The sequence below is a fragment of the Lacerta agilis genome, chromosome 6 (assembly GCF_009819535.1).
Source record: "Lacerta agilis isolate rLacAgi1 chromosome 6, rLacAgi1.pri, whole genome shotgun sequence".
NCBI classification, from domain to species: Eukaryota; Metazoa; Chordata; class Lepidosauria; order Squamata; family Lacertidae; genus Lacerta; species Lacerta agilis.
The window spans coordinates 53,039,963-53,054,437 of record NC_046317.1 but is presented as its reverse complement, the minus strand read 5'-3'; the positions used below and the strand labels follow the sequence as shown (position 1 = coordinate 53,054,437).

General features: G+C 44.3%; 1 protein-coding gene across 1 annotated transcript; it reads right to left on the bottom strand.

Annotated features, from left to right (window-relative positions):
- Positions 1-234: 234 nt before the first annotated feature.
- On the bottom strand, positions 235-8,911 carry TAF8 (TATA-box binding protein associated factor 8). Its single transcript, XM_033152706.1, is given in 10 exon segments — positions 235-3,168; positions 3,811-3,953; positions 4,437-4,550; positions 4,553-4,583; positions 4,862-4,894; positions 4,896-4,987; positions 6,098-6,185; positions 6,740-6,828; positions 7,625-7,781; positions 8,843-8,911. Coding segments are annotated over 10 exon segments (972 nt in total). The 3' UTR covers positions 235-3,012.
- Between the last annotated feature and the right edge of the window lie 5,564 nt (positions 8,912-14,475).

Sequence of the window (14,475 nt, the reverse complement as noted above, 5' to 3'; positions counted from 1 at the left end):
GATGCTGCTTTGAAATGCTACACTGATGCTTGGGGGGGGGGGGGAGCAGGGCAAAACGTGAAAAAGTACTGACATCAGTCGAGGGCTCAAATATAGATGCTGCTACACAGGAAAAGTTAAAAGCCAGTGGTGCATTCCTCACTGCTATGGAGAGGTAGCAGATGTCTATGAGATTCAAGGAGAATGGACAATCAGTAACCATGCAAGACCATTCATATAAAACAAAGGAATCAGTTTGGCTTATGCAGGCACCATTTTATTATGAACTGAAAAAATAAACTATTTTCACTATTTGTCTACATTTGGCTAACATTTTAAATTGCCCAAAAACCTAACCAGTGACCAAAAATATATAAATGTAGAAATATACAACTGTCTTTATTTACATTTGTACATACAAGTATATCAGCAGAATTGACAGTGAAAGAGTTTTTTGGCAAATGAAAATGGATAACAACAGTTCCACCCCCACCCCAAGAGCTCCATGGACAGAATAATTTGATATGTGAAAGACTTGTTTTCCCTTCCCTTTCTTTTTTTGGAATGGCAGGGGAAAGCAATGCAGCTTATCTTCTATAACCTGTGGTCCTCAATGTTTTTGGACTACAACACTCATCATTCCTGACCATAAGGCTGATGGATGTTGGGGGTCCAATATCTGGAGCACCAAAATTTGTTCATCCCAGCAATAGAAAGATTGACAGCACCAACAGACAGCAACGTGTTGCACTCGCCAAAATCTGTGAATCCATTTAGGCTCACAGGCTACACTGAAGGAAAGGGAATGAGATGTCAATAAAAAACTGCTTCTTTCACCAATGGATATTACGGAATGAAGGCTATAGCAAAATACACTGTTTAATAAGTGCAAGGTTTTTAGGATATTTTGAAAAGAAACGCTGCTAAGTTTATTTCCCTTCCACATCAACCAGTTCTTAAATGCTGAAGCCTTCCTTTCACTGACTCTGTACCTACAGAGGCATGGGGAGCCCTCCACATACTGCTGGGACTCCAACTCCCATCAGCCCCAGCCAGCACAGCCAGTGGTCAGATGGTGGACACTCTAGTCCAACAACAACTAAAAGGGACCAAGAGGAAAACGGATGAATAGCTGATCATCTGGGGCAACTCTAAACATTTAAAGGGCACCATGACTTTCTAATGTCCCTTAATGTGCTAGAAGAGCAGTGAATTACCCAGCAGATCAGCAGAGGAATAGATGAAGAGGAAACTAAAGGATTTTGTTATCAGGTTACTTACAGGGTAGATGAAGAGATAGTGCTATTAAGCTAGTCTTTTCCACAGGTATGAGCAAAGCAGAGCAGATGTATAGAGATTTAGAGCGCAGCTGCTGTAATTTGCACTTGCACTAGAGAAGGTGTTGCAAACAAATCATAACAGGATATTAATTGAGCTCCGAGTATTTCCAAATGGGCCCATTATGAAGCTACAAAGCTGCAGCACAATTCTGCTTTACATGGCATAATTTGCAGTTCGTGTTCAGCATCACATTTCGGAAGCCCTTCTTATTAGTGTTGCTGTGGTTAAAGTGGGTTGATGCAAATTTGAATAGTCAAGTTATCACAAGAGACCAACTAGCACAAACCAATTAAGACTATCTTCCAAACAACTGCTACAGCTAACCAGGAGTGCATCCAAACAACAGTTTCAAATCATGTTTTGGAGGTTAGTGCTAACCACAGTCTACCTGACTGAGATATCATGTCAAACTATGGTTAGAGGAAACAAAGAAATAGAGGGAATTGGCACCTGAGGGGGGTAGGACTAAGAGCAAGAGCTGCAGCATATTCTCAACTCTCCAAACCATGGCTTGGACAATGTTAGATAATGACAATATTTTAGGAAAGTGTACTGACAGGCATGTAATACAAATCTCAGAGACACTTGAAGATGGGGTCAGGGAGTGATGCAGTGAATCTACTGCTACATCCCAGACCCAGGGATGCTGGCCAGGGTGGAAGGTGTGGGAGAAGAGAGTAGTTTCTCACCTCTCTCTGCTGATGGGGAGACTGAAGTAAAGACAACCATACACACACACACACCCCCAGCCATCAACATCAAGCAGGGTGGACAGCTTATAATTGCATTCTGGGTGGCATCTTTTTCCCTGCCTCTTATCACGGACAGAATACAGCCTATGCCAACATTACTTGGGGACAAAAGGAAGGTAGAAAAACTGCTGCTGTATTGCCAAGGAGAATATAAATCTAAGACTTGGAGCCAATGTGCAGGCAATTAGATTCTAAACAAAGAGCTCTCTCATCCAGGTGAAAACAAGATCTGCAATCAACATGCACTTGTAAAAAAGTGAGTTGTCTTGTGCTGTCAAGCATTGCAGATCTGCTGGGGTGTTTCTCTTCTTGCTCTGCCACCATCAAATTTCTCTGCTCAGCTCTCCCAACAATTCAAACCAGAGAAAAGATCAGACCAAACCCCCAGCTCCAAGCACACAGAGACTTTAGAAATTGTGTGGTTCTGAACAGCCTCGTCTTTCGCAAAGGCACAACTGAATATCCAACTGCTGCCTTGGCTACCCCTCATCCAAACATGTCATATTTAGCAAGGTGATGTGGCATGAATCCCAGGATGAGTAGCAACATATGAAAGGCAAGCAGATAGAAATGATAGATGGTTCTCCTTCTGAAGTTCCAGGAGACCTGGCAAATGTGAGGAAGTATTTTGCATTTCCTGCTAATCTGTCTGCAGTCCTCAAAAAGAAGGTACACTTGAGGATGGCAAGAGATGTTGTAGGTACTGCAATCTGCAGCATGCTGTTCCCTGGAAGAGACAGATGGATTTCCATGTTTCTAGGTGAGCATTTCAGACTTCACCTTAAGTTATAACAAACTGTTGTGGAGAAAAGGACCTGAACCAGAGAGACTGCTTTTCCATTTGGCCCTCAACCGCAGCATCTTTCTGCCTTTCCCATGCCACATCTCAGCAGTTGCAAGGACCACAGGAGGTCCAAAAGCTTCCTCCCTATCCCACCCATCATCTGCCACAGTTCACTTCTTCCTGCGGTTTGGGCTTCTTCACTGGGCGAAGGTAGGGATTGTCTATCAAGTTCTCATCTCCATTCCGGCTGCCAGAAAGCGAGGTGTTGTGCTGTAGTACCGATGCATTCTCCTTCTCAGCTCCCGGGTCATCCTGGCAGGCTAAGACAAGATGTGAACAATGTCAGGTCTCAGCTGGCAAATCAGCACACCCAAGAACAAGCAAGGCAGAAAGCAACAAGGACATGCAGGAGACAAACCAGCGAGCAATCAACACTGGCACACAGAAGAGTTGGGTGCCCTCTGCTGGGAGGCACAAAAATGTGTTATGGAATTAAAAATGAATTTTCCTACACTTTGAAGATTCAGGCGTTATCCTGAACAAGGAATTGCAGTGAGGGTTCGGGGCAAGGGGATACATCCAACACCCCACTATATTTATCCCATCTACATTCCGTTCCTATCACCAATGATGAGCAACTGAATTGGGGTGAGACACTGGCCTATTCCTCCAGCAACAAGGACATGGCTCTTCTCCCCATACCACCCCTTGCAAAGATTCACAGCCTCTATGGATGCAAACATTGCTGAGAAGGGAGTGCATTTCACAGGAGGAGCCCACACTTGCCTTCTGCCCCAAGCATATTCTGCAGCCAGAACTATGTACATAAAATGCATTTGCCCAACAAATTCCACTTGCAACATCTCATTTGCACTTAAGTGACCATTTAATACAGTGTTTCCAGGAATCTGGAGCCAACGTCACGCTGAATCGAACTGAGTCTCTAGGCTCTACCGTGCTCACGTGCAAGGGGAGGTTCTCTGTGTCTGTCTGGTCATCTTGTTCAGATGAATCCGTCTCCTCCATCTGCTGCATCTCCAATTCAGAAGGAAGCAGAGCTGTCAGGTAGGGTATTGAAAAGGGCCTGGCAGCTATCACTAGGGATAAAGAAGGGAAGAAGACATGATCTCAGATAATGAGATCCATCTCTCAGGTGTCCGGCCTAAAAGGTTGGAAGTGAGAGAAACTCAAAGAAAACCATGGACTATTGAGATTTATTTCCTACTATGCAAGCTTTCAAGGTGAAGGAAAAAGTTATACTGTAAACCTGTCACTGCCAGCAGCCTACAAGTAAAGATGTCCACCATCTGTGGTAGCTATGTAGAAGTTTATGGCAGTTACAACCATGTCATACTGCATATTTGTAATTTGCCTTATTGAAATTGCAACTCATTTGAGGAGGGTTCAATTACACTATAGGACAGCCCAAAAGCCAATCTGGTGCCCTTGAGATGTTTTGGACCACAATGCCCTGTTGGCCCTCCAAACATCTGGAGGGGGCTAGTTGGATGAAGGCTGGGCTAGACACACCGGCATCTTACTTGAAACAATGTGCCCTGCCACTGGATTGATTGTCTTACAAGGGAAGGTGCTGACATCATCCTTGAAAAGACTTTGTGTCTCTCCTGTCTTTGCCATGAAGCGTGTCAGAGCTCTTTCAACATCCCGTCTCTGGGAAGCAGCCTTTTCCCGCGGATCTGATAATCCGACACAGGCTCCCGGTACGTCTGTAAGGCAAAGAGAGGGAGGCAACAATGACTATCCACAGACTTCAAATCTGTATTGCTTAGAGTCACTGCGGGCAATCCAGCCATTCCTGTGTAGTTAAGTTCACATCTATCCAGTAGACAACCAAATCCTCTATTTAGGATCATTTTCAGAAATAACGGAAAAGGAATAGCTCAGTGGACTTAAAACACTGGTCATCCCCAAAGGCTGAAAATGTCTCACAACAACTTGTCTACCATCTCTGGTCAGTTTTTTCAAGCAAGGCAGACATACTTACTGGTGTCTTGATGTAAGTGTGAGGATCCGGAACACTCTGGGAAGTGACCAGGGATGTGGGATGGGTGAGGCTTGTTCTGTCCGGCTGTCAGGGCTTTTGGAGTCACGGGCTGATTTGTTACAGGTGCTGCAATTGGAAAGAGAATTTCAGTCATGGCAGCCTCTGCCTCAGTGGTATCAGCCCAGTTTTAGAGGGAGGCAATCTCTGTTCAACTTAGCGCAACCAATATAACAAATATATTCAGGCCAGAGCTGGGCAAACTTTTTTCTGCAGTGCCTGCACTCCTCAGGCAGGAATGGGAACTTCAGGCCTGGAGCCCTCCAGGTTTGTATAGGAGACCCTTGGGACTCAGTCCAGGCTATGCACACTCTCCTCAAACCACACCCCTCATTGGCTCAGCTCTGCACTCTCCTCAAGTGCTTTTGCCTGGCTGGATTGTGTCCTTTGAGCTGCAAGAATGCCTCTTGCTTGCCTGGATGGAAAATGGAGAGATGTGTGAAGTGTTTGTGTATGTAGAAACCTCTGGCATCTGCGTGCCTGGAATGCAGCCTACTGAACAAAGGTAAGAGCAACATCAATTGCTTCCCTCACTTTTGGTCTCTGGCCCTTAAAGCCTTAAACATTTCACTGAAACCAAACGTGTGTGCTTATAGCACCGCAGCCAAAATTCACTTCAGTCACTGGAATGTTTCAGTATATGTTTACCTACAGATATGACGTAACTCAAATATTATGACTCTACAAGGTAGCAACAAGCCTTGGGTTACTTTGTTCTCATTCAAGACCCAAGTCATACGCAACACATTTATTTAGAATCAAGTCCCACACATTCAACAGAGCCTACTCCCCAGCTAAGCGTGCTTAAAACTGCTGTCTTAGATGTGCTTCTTAAGAAATATTTAATGAAATATTGATCACGCAATAGTTTTCACCAGCCATGCAACATACAATTGGCAGAATACTAAATAAAGCTGAGTTTCAGTCTGTGATAAAAGCCAACAAGAACATCTTAAAGGGATCCACAAAGCCTAAATTGAAAAATAGTGATCTGCTTCTCCAACTGAATGAGTCTGTTGCAGAAACCACTCCTTCCCCTGCTGAGAATATGGCATACGAAAAAGATATTGGCCCAACACAATTCCAAAGCAACAGAGCACATGTCCCAATTACTGGGCCAAAGTTCCTTTTAGGAAGTTAAGTATGAATGAAATAAAATGCATGCAAGAGCTCACATACGGGCAGTGATCACCATCCGCTGGGACCGTTTGGCGTATGCAGGGAGCGTTTCCACATTAAAGCCTGAAACAGAAGAAAGCAAAGAAGCCTAAAACAAAAGAAAGGAAAGTCATTCTAGCAAGCCAATCCACAGTGCAATCTTAACTCATCCACCACTGAATCCCTGGCACTATGGCTACACTATGTGGGGAGGGAAGTATTAATTAATTCACCAGCATTTGCTCTCCCTTCTCTGATTCTAGAGGGATCCAGACAGAATAGCAGATAGGTTTACTTGAATATATATTCAAATGAATGAATGAGTGCCTAAAACCCGAATGGGCCGAATGGAGGTACGCCATCCAGAGTAAGGAGGAGATGAGGTGGTGGATGGATTGAACTTTCCTCTGCACAAAGAGTGACATGGAGCTTCAATAGCAGGGAAGGGAGTTGGGCAGTAGGATGCTGGTATCCTTTGCAAAGATTCCCAAAGGATGGCAACCCATTTTTCATGCTCAATGGATCAAGCATCCAATCAACAGAACATCCACTGTAGGAGTAGTAGCTGTAACTACTCAATGACTACAATTACACAATCCCTTCTGACCTCTCCGCAACTGCCATGCCTGTACCATGTAATCCTGACACTCACCCATTTCAAACTAAGGTGACGACAATATCTGAAAGGGTTGGCTGAGTCCTCGCAGTATGTTCACAGAAAGATTTGGCACTCCTCCCAATTTCTGAAATGTCTGGCAAAACAAAAATCACCACAGAACTGAGAGTCAAGATATACCATCACATGCTCACCTTAGCACTATTCTGAATTTAGGGAAGCTGAATCTCTAGAGACCATCATCCATCCCTAGCATTTAGATTGCAGAGGAAGTGGGAGGAATAGAAACCCAGTATTCTACTGTGGAGTGCTCAGCATTTTTTAGAAAATGAATCCTTTCCCTCCAAGAAAATAGTAAGGAATTATAAAACAATTGGTTTCATATTCTAGGTTTTAAGAACAGGAGTTACGGGAGAAGGTCAAGATATCTGATGCCATTTGCTACTTGCCACCACCAAACAAACAGGAATGTGAAAAAAATACATGAAACTTGGACACCTACATGAAAGCAAAGCAACACTGTGTGTTCCTATTCCAAACACCTTATGTTTCCCAGTGGTCTGTCAGGCAAATCAAGATCACAGTTCTCCTACTTTGTTAAATAATGTCAAGTAATTGCCAAAGGGTTTCAGTTGCTCAAAAAAAGAGTTTTGGCAGTGAAACTGGTATGCAGGGTCATGCTGTCTACTTGATGGCAAACATGTCAAATGGCAGCTCCAAAACTGTTGCAGCACCACACAGAAGGTGAAAGTGCTGCCAAACATCTCCCTTTCATGCCGCTCCTGAAGAAACAGAGCCCCCATTTTGGTCAGTTCTTCCTGCAGAAATGGCAAATGCCTGTGTCTGTTATGTCATTGGTGGGGAGGGTTAAGACTAATGTGCCTATATTAGCAGTGGAGGTTTCTCAGTAGTACACAGTTGGGGATACTCACAGCTCTGGAGCATCTCTGTCATGGTTTCCACAGCAGCCTTCTCAGAGCTCTCAAACCCAGCCTCTGTCAGCAATGAACTAACCACCACTTGAAGGGTCCTCCTTCGAGCCAAATAGTAGTTATCTGCCGGGGTTGAAGAGTGTTTGCTACCTGACCGCTGCTGGAACCAAACCCAACCAAGAAGGATGTGATTAGTAAAGGGAGCACATAAATAAGGAGCCTACGGAAGTTGTCAACAACGCCACTTAGGGTGGAATTCAACACTGTGCTATTATAAATGTTTCATTTGCACAAGTGTATCAGCTTGCAAATGGAATGATCCTCCCTCCACTGTTCTGGGGGTTCTCCTGACTGCTTCCCAAGCCAATTTCAGGAGCGGGGGGGGAGGGGGGAGAAGGCCCACTGTGCAAATAGAAGTCCTTGCACTTCCACTAACAGCATTTGTTATGTGAATCCCACCCTCAGTTACCGCTAAACATGACTCAAAGGGGTCCTTCTCCCAAAGTCCAACATGTGCTCTCATGTCCCACTTTTGACAGTGCTCTTTCTACTTTCCAAGTGTGCAACATTAGCAAGGAATTAGTCTCACGCTTACTCATGGGAACAGGTGTGCAAAAGCAACAGCCCTGATTTCTCCAGTTAAAGAGGATCTCAAGCAGCAGCTTTCAGAATTGCCTTTCCCTTCTGCCAGAGACCCCTGCCTTGGGCAGATGTGTTGCGTCAGGGGGACATAGTACTGGGCAGGCAAGGTGAAGAAATGGCCTGGTTCAGTATAAGGCAGCTTCCGGAAAGGGGGAGGGAGATGGGGAGAACGCGTGTGTTCAGACATGACTCAAGATTCGTGCACAGTTCTCGTGATCCTAGAAAGCGGTGTTTTTGCGCGCATGTTTTGGGGTGGCCACCTGCTTGCAACGTTATCTGGCTTTCTGCAAGCGCAGAATCGCAGAAGAAGGAATGGAAAAACGCTGCCCCCGAAACCCAGAGCGGTTTGAAGGTGATCGGCAGCCGCCGTGGCCAATCACAAGTAACGGCGCCCCGCAAATCAAGAGGCGCTCGCTCGTTCGCCCGCCTCTCACCCAGAACCTCCCCCTTCCTCGGTGTCCTGACGCCGCCCCGCGCTGTCCTGAGAGCCTGCGGCAGGCACCTGGTTACCACAAAGCGGGCCCGCAGGCGGGTCGTGCCCTCGCCCCCCAAAGGGCGCCGGAACCCCAGCCTTACCGTGCCCGAGCTACTAGAGCCGCCGGTCCCCGTGTCCGCCATCTTGGATCCATGGGAGGATGCGCGCATGCGCCGCTACGAACAGCATGGTGGGAGTTGTAGTTCGAGGTGAGGCGGCACGGTGGCGCTCCCCTCAGGTACTATACTGATCGAGAGGGTTAAGCCTAATGGCATGACAACGAAGAGTTTTTTGTTTTTTTGCGTCCATAAGCTTTTTTGGGGGCTTTGCCTCAGATGCCTGCAGTGTTTTCCTCCTCGCGTGGCTGTTCGTAAACAATAATTTACTTAGGAGACCACTGATTTTAATTTCACTTATAACGTGACAAATATTATGGAATATGGATGGATAAAATATAGAGTATGGAATAATATGCATGAAATATACTCGGAGTCAAGTGTGAATTTCATGCTCTTTATTCAGCTCATTGTAGCGAGGAATGCAGTTCCCCCAAAACGTCTGCTTTATATACACTATTTACACAATGGGCCCCAATTCCGGGATACTCCTGTATGCCAATCGAGTTGCGCATTCACTTCCACCTGGAGCTGGATTGGGTGGCTCCTGTGGACCAATCAGACTGCTGCATTCTGGATCCTATTGTTCTAGGACCAATCAGACTGCTGCATTCTGAATCCTATTGTTCTAGGACCAATCAGACTGCTGCATTTTGGATCCTCTTCAACTCAGTACATAACAATGCAGTTGGAAATGTTGACAATGGCTATTAGCCAATACAGGGTACAGCTAAATGGAATGCCCAGGTACAAAAGGTGTATATGATGAAGTATCTGTTGCAAGAGGTGCTGTGAGGAGGCAAATGTCAGGAGAGGGCTACTGCTTTCATAGCATAGTTTTCCCCAAATCATCTTCTTTGCCACTGTGGGATACAAATGTACTGTTTACAGGTGGGTAGCCGTGTTGGTCTGCCATAGTCAAAACAAAATCGAAAATTCTTTCTAGTAGCACCTTAGAGACCAACTGAGTTTGTTTCTGGTATGAGCTTTCGTGTGCATGCACATTCTTCAGATACCTGTATCTGAAGAAGTGTGCATGCACACGAAAGCTCATACCAGAAACAAACTCAGTTGGTCTCTAAGGTGCTACTAGAAAGAATTTTCGATTTTGTTTTGACAAATGTACTGTGTTCACTTGCGTTTTTCTAATTTTTATTTACTGAGAGCCTGAGGCAAAAAATTTAGGAGACAATAAACATGCAATTAATCTCTTCTGTGGTGTCTAGACTAATTTGGTTCATGAGTGATGATTTCATTGTTGGTGCCCTTTCTACACATGTCGAGGAATTAGTTATTCAATATATTATGCATCCTTTAGTTCTACAAATGAATTATGAAGATTCATCATAACTACATACTAGATATACAGCACAAGGACCTCCAGAAATCACTGCAATTATATGTATGAACAAGAACAATTGTATCCCCCCCCAAAAAAATCGCCTTTTAATGAACTGTTGACAATAAGCATTTAAGCCTCCCCAAATAAATGTTTAGTTTTGTTGGGTTGGGTTTTGCCTGTAGTTATTTAAATATATTTTAGCAAGGGTGTGGAGGGATGCAGTAGACTTTGCCTCGTGGCGTACACAAGTTTGTTATACTGTCTGAAAAGACCTGCTCTGTGTACAGCTGTACCCATACTTTCCTTTGTGTGTCTAGGCTCAGCGATAGAGCATCTGCTTTGCATGCAGAGCATCCCAAGTTGAACCCCTGGAATCTCCAGGTAGGGCTGGGAGAGACCTGTGCCTAAAACCAGTCAGTGTAGACTAGCCATGGGGAACTTCTGTAGACAATACTGAGCTAGATTTACCAATAGTCTAAGGCAGCATAAGGCATCTTTCTATGTTCAGGAACACAGAAATGTAGGTTCCCAAATGCAGGAAGAAGAGCAAGGTTACTGAATGTGTGGAAGAAAGCCCTCCACATGTATAGTTGTCTGAGCAGGGGTCTTTTCAGCACTGCAGTGAATGTGTGTATATCAGCCTGCCACTACACTGCTGCCTACCTCTCATGAACATTAAAACGTCTGACTGGGGCTGAGCATCTTTATAGGGTGATCCAAGGCAAAGGTGGACATGGTTCCTGTACTTTTATTAGTTGCGCAGAACAGAGAATTTTGCTATGTGTGGCTTTTAACATGGGGGTGAGATAGTAGCTGCACTTCCAGAACTTTTCTTTTCTGTACATCTTTATGCATGAAAACATCAGTTTAAAAACTGAGCAGAAGGACTCACAGGTGACAGCAGAAAGGGAAGAATCATAACTTGGTGGAGAGAACATGCGTTGCATGCAAAAGGTCCCAGGCTCAAAAGCTGGCATCTGTAGTCAGTGTCAGTCAGTGTCAATGATACCAAGCTGGATGGATCAGTGGCCTGACTCAGTGTAAGAAATTTCCTGTGTCTCTTTTAGTGCTATTCCCTGACATGTGTATTGGTGGAACAGTTAAAATGCTGCTGCACCAGAGCCACCTCAGCTCCCAGCTTCTGGTGTGCCAGGCAAAAGGCTCACTCACATAATTTTGACATAAGTGGCAGTGGCTACTTATATATAAATCTAAGAGCCAAGAACAGTCAGTCTCTCCCATAGTCCCTTTGGCTAGTACAGTTAGACATCTCTAAACCACTTGCCAGGTAGAGGATGCATGTTCAGGAGCAATGACGCTAGCAACTGTTTGAATTCTTGAGCTGATCATCCAAACTGATTCAACAAAACAACAACGTTGTGGTGTCCATCCATGCATTTACCTCTTATGCTGCATTGTCTCCAACATCCATTGCTCCTAAGCTGTCAGGCTGTATGGGTGGCTCTCAAACCACATTTGTGAGTTTCTGCAGCGGGTGTGTATAATATTTAAAACATTCCTATATAAATAGCCTCCACCTCTTGGCTAGGTCTCCCAAACACTGGCAATGTTTGGTGGTGTTTAGTTTTTCAGCATTAATTTTCCTACTTGGTCCCCCCTCCCCTCCAGCTTCACTTTCTCTTCAAAGGTGGTGATGTTTGATCAAAACTCCAATGAGCATCAAAACGTGTGTTTTACAGACTGTGCAACAGGAAACCCATCTCCTAAAACCCCTCTGCTCTCCCACTTCCTGTTCAAGTACAACACGTGGCATAGAAAAGGCATCGACGAAATGCAGAAATGTAAACAACTGTCAGAACTCGGAAAAATTAAAGGTCTTATACTGTGTTGATTTAAAGCACAACACCTATTCCAGCCAACACTGATTCCTGGCAGTGATGGAAGCCAAGAGGATGACCATGAAAATATAAATTGGAACTTAGGAAATGCTGGATTAATTTTTAAATATATACATCTGTATCAAAAGAGTTCTTGGTTGCCAGCTATGAGGTAGGAAGTGATTCCATTTCTTTAAATGTAAATAGCAAAAAAAGAGTTCATGTCCTAAGGTCTTTCTAACATGTTGCCTTCCAGATGCTGTAAACAAGTTGGGGTGGTTAAAATAAGATGTTTTTATGCTGAAATCCAACAGGATATATACAGTCATGTGGGTAATACTCAGGACCTGAAAGAGTAAATACAGATCCGACTACTGGTTGATATGGGATATGTTTTCCTTTTAAAACATACAGCAAAACGAGACTTTTAGAATAGGCATTTCTCATGCATTTATTGGCTTTACTGTTTGTGGTGTTTTGCTTTTCCTTCTACTGGTGTTGCTTTTCTGGCTTTCATTATTCTATTATTCCTCCAATCTTGGTGCTGTTTTATATTTTGCATCTTGAGTTCCTGGAGCCACATCCTGAGTTCAAAGTGTGTGATTGCATGGGTGCATCTGTGTCAGTCATGGTGTTTACCTGCAAAATTCATAAGCAACCATTTTGAAAAGTATGGTGTGCACACCCACATATATTTTCCATGCCACCTTAGACTGTGATTTATACTTACAGGCACCATCTCAATGGCACAGTGCATATATTTTATTGTGTTCTGCAATCAGTTCCTGAATATTGCTGATATCAAACCTGGCCAGTTGGTTGGTGCCACACCAGATCAAACATATATATGTACACTAAGGTTACCAGATTTTTTCAAAGAATCCGGGGATACCTTTTTTCTTTCCTTTTTTGAAAAGAGAAAAAAAAGTTATTTAAAAAAGTTATTTTAAAAATAATAATTAAGAAGTAATATCTTCTCTTTTGGTCTCATCTGTCACGCAGCCTTCCTCTGGGCTCCAGCCTGCTCTTGGAGTGCTAGGTCGGGGTCCCCTCTTTTTTCTCATTCCACTTTCCTCTCCTTCTCCTTTTCTCTCTTCCTTCTCCCTGCATCGACTGATAGGTTTTTCTGGCCCCGGAGCGCCGCTGGGCAGTCGGCGGATGCTCTCGCCCCTGACTCGATTTGGGTCGCGGGTGGGCAGTCAGTGGGTTCCCCCAGTTGACGCGCTGGGCGTCCCCAGTTCCCTCTCGGCAGTGGTCTCAGCAGCCCGGAGCCAGCCTGGTAGCGCAGTTGGCTCTGGCTGGCTTCAGGAGCTGCTCGCTGCCGTGGCGCCCACCATTTTGCCTTGCCAGAAGTACCCATATGATGTGTCTTGTGCCTTTGAACCAATCACGCAACATTCATTCCCTACTAATAAATTTACAACACTAAAAATATAAATCCGGGGACATTAAATGAAATCCGGGGACATTCCAGGGACAGATTTTGTCCAGGGACAGATCTGTAAATCTGGGGACTGTCCCCGGGAAACGGGGACATCTGGTAACCATAATGTACACATCTAACATTGTTTTTAAAGAGGGGTTACTGTTGCATTGCTTAGAGATGGATTTTGCTAAAGATTTGTGAGAATGTTGCAAAGAGGGGCTACAGTTCCATCTCTTGTCTGATGTTGTCAAACGAATTTAAAAATAATAATCTGAATAACACTGTAACTCTCATGTCCAGGGAGATAGGTGTAATTTTCCTTTTGAGTATTTGGACAGAGGTATGGGAGAATCTTGAATCTCTAGTTCATCTGCCTATTTGCATCCTTATTTTCCTTCCTGTTGGAATCAATTGCCTTCTCATATAGATTATGCTGCTACACTCTCCTCTTTTAGAAGCTTCTATAAATTTACCCCTCAATTTTGGCCAGGCCCTCCTGTCAGTGGCCTCTGCATTCAGTAATTGGCAACAACGTCCCTGTATGTTAGCATATAAAAACTGTTTGAACTATTCCTTCTGCCTCCTGTCATAGTTTGTATTTTGATGTTAGACTGTAAACCTTAGATGACGAATTATTCATTTTCTGTAAAGCCAGTGTGGGGTAGTAGTTAGAGTGTTGGACCATGGGCCTATTAGCATTCCATCTGGGACAGGAAGTGAGGCTGAAAACCTATCTCCACTTGTTTGGGAGTATGCCCCATTCAACTTAATAGAATTTACTTCTGGGTAGACACATATAGGATTGCACTGTGTGACTCGTTCATTAGTAATGCCACAGCCAAGATGAGTATGATTAATGGAAGAAGCCACAAAGAGGGAGCTTCTAATTAAAGAACAGGACCCACGAAAAGTTTTGATAGCATGTTGCTTGTCTGCATTAGACCTGGTACTGCCACTGTATTAAATGGGCTGGGGCTCTCTTGGGGGATCTCCTCAGAGCAGGCCTGAGAAA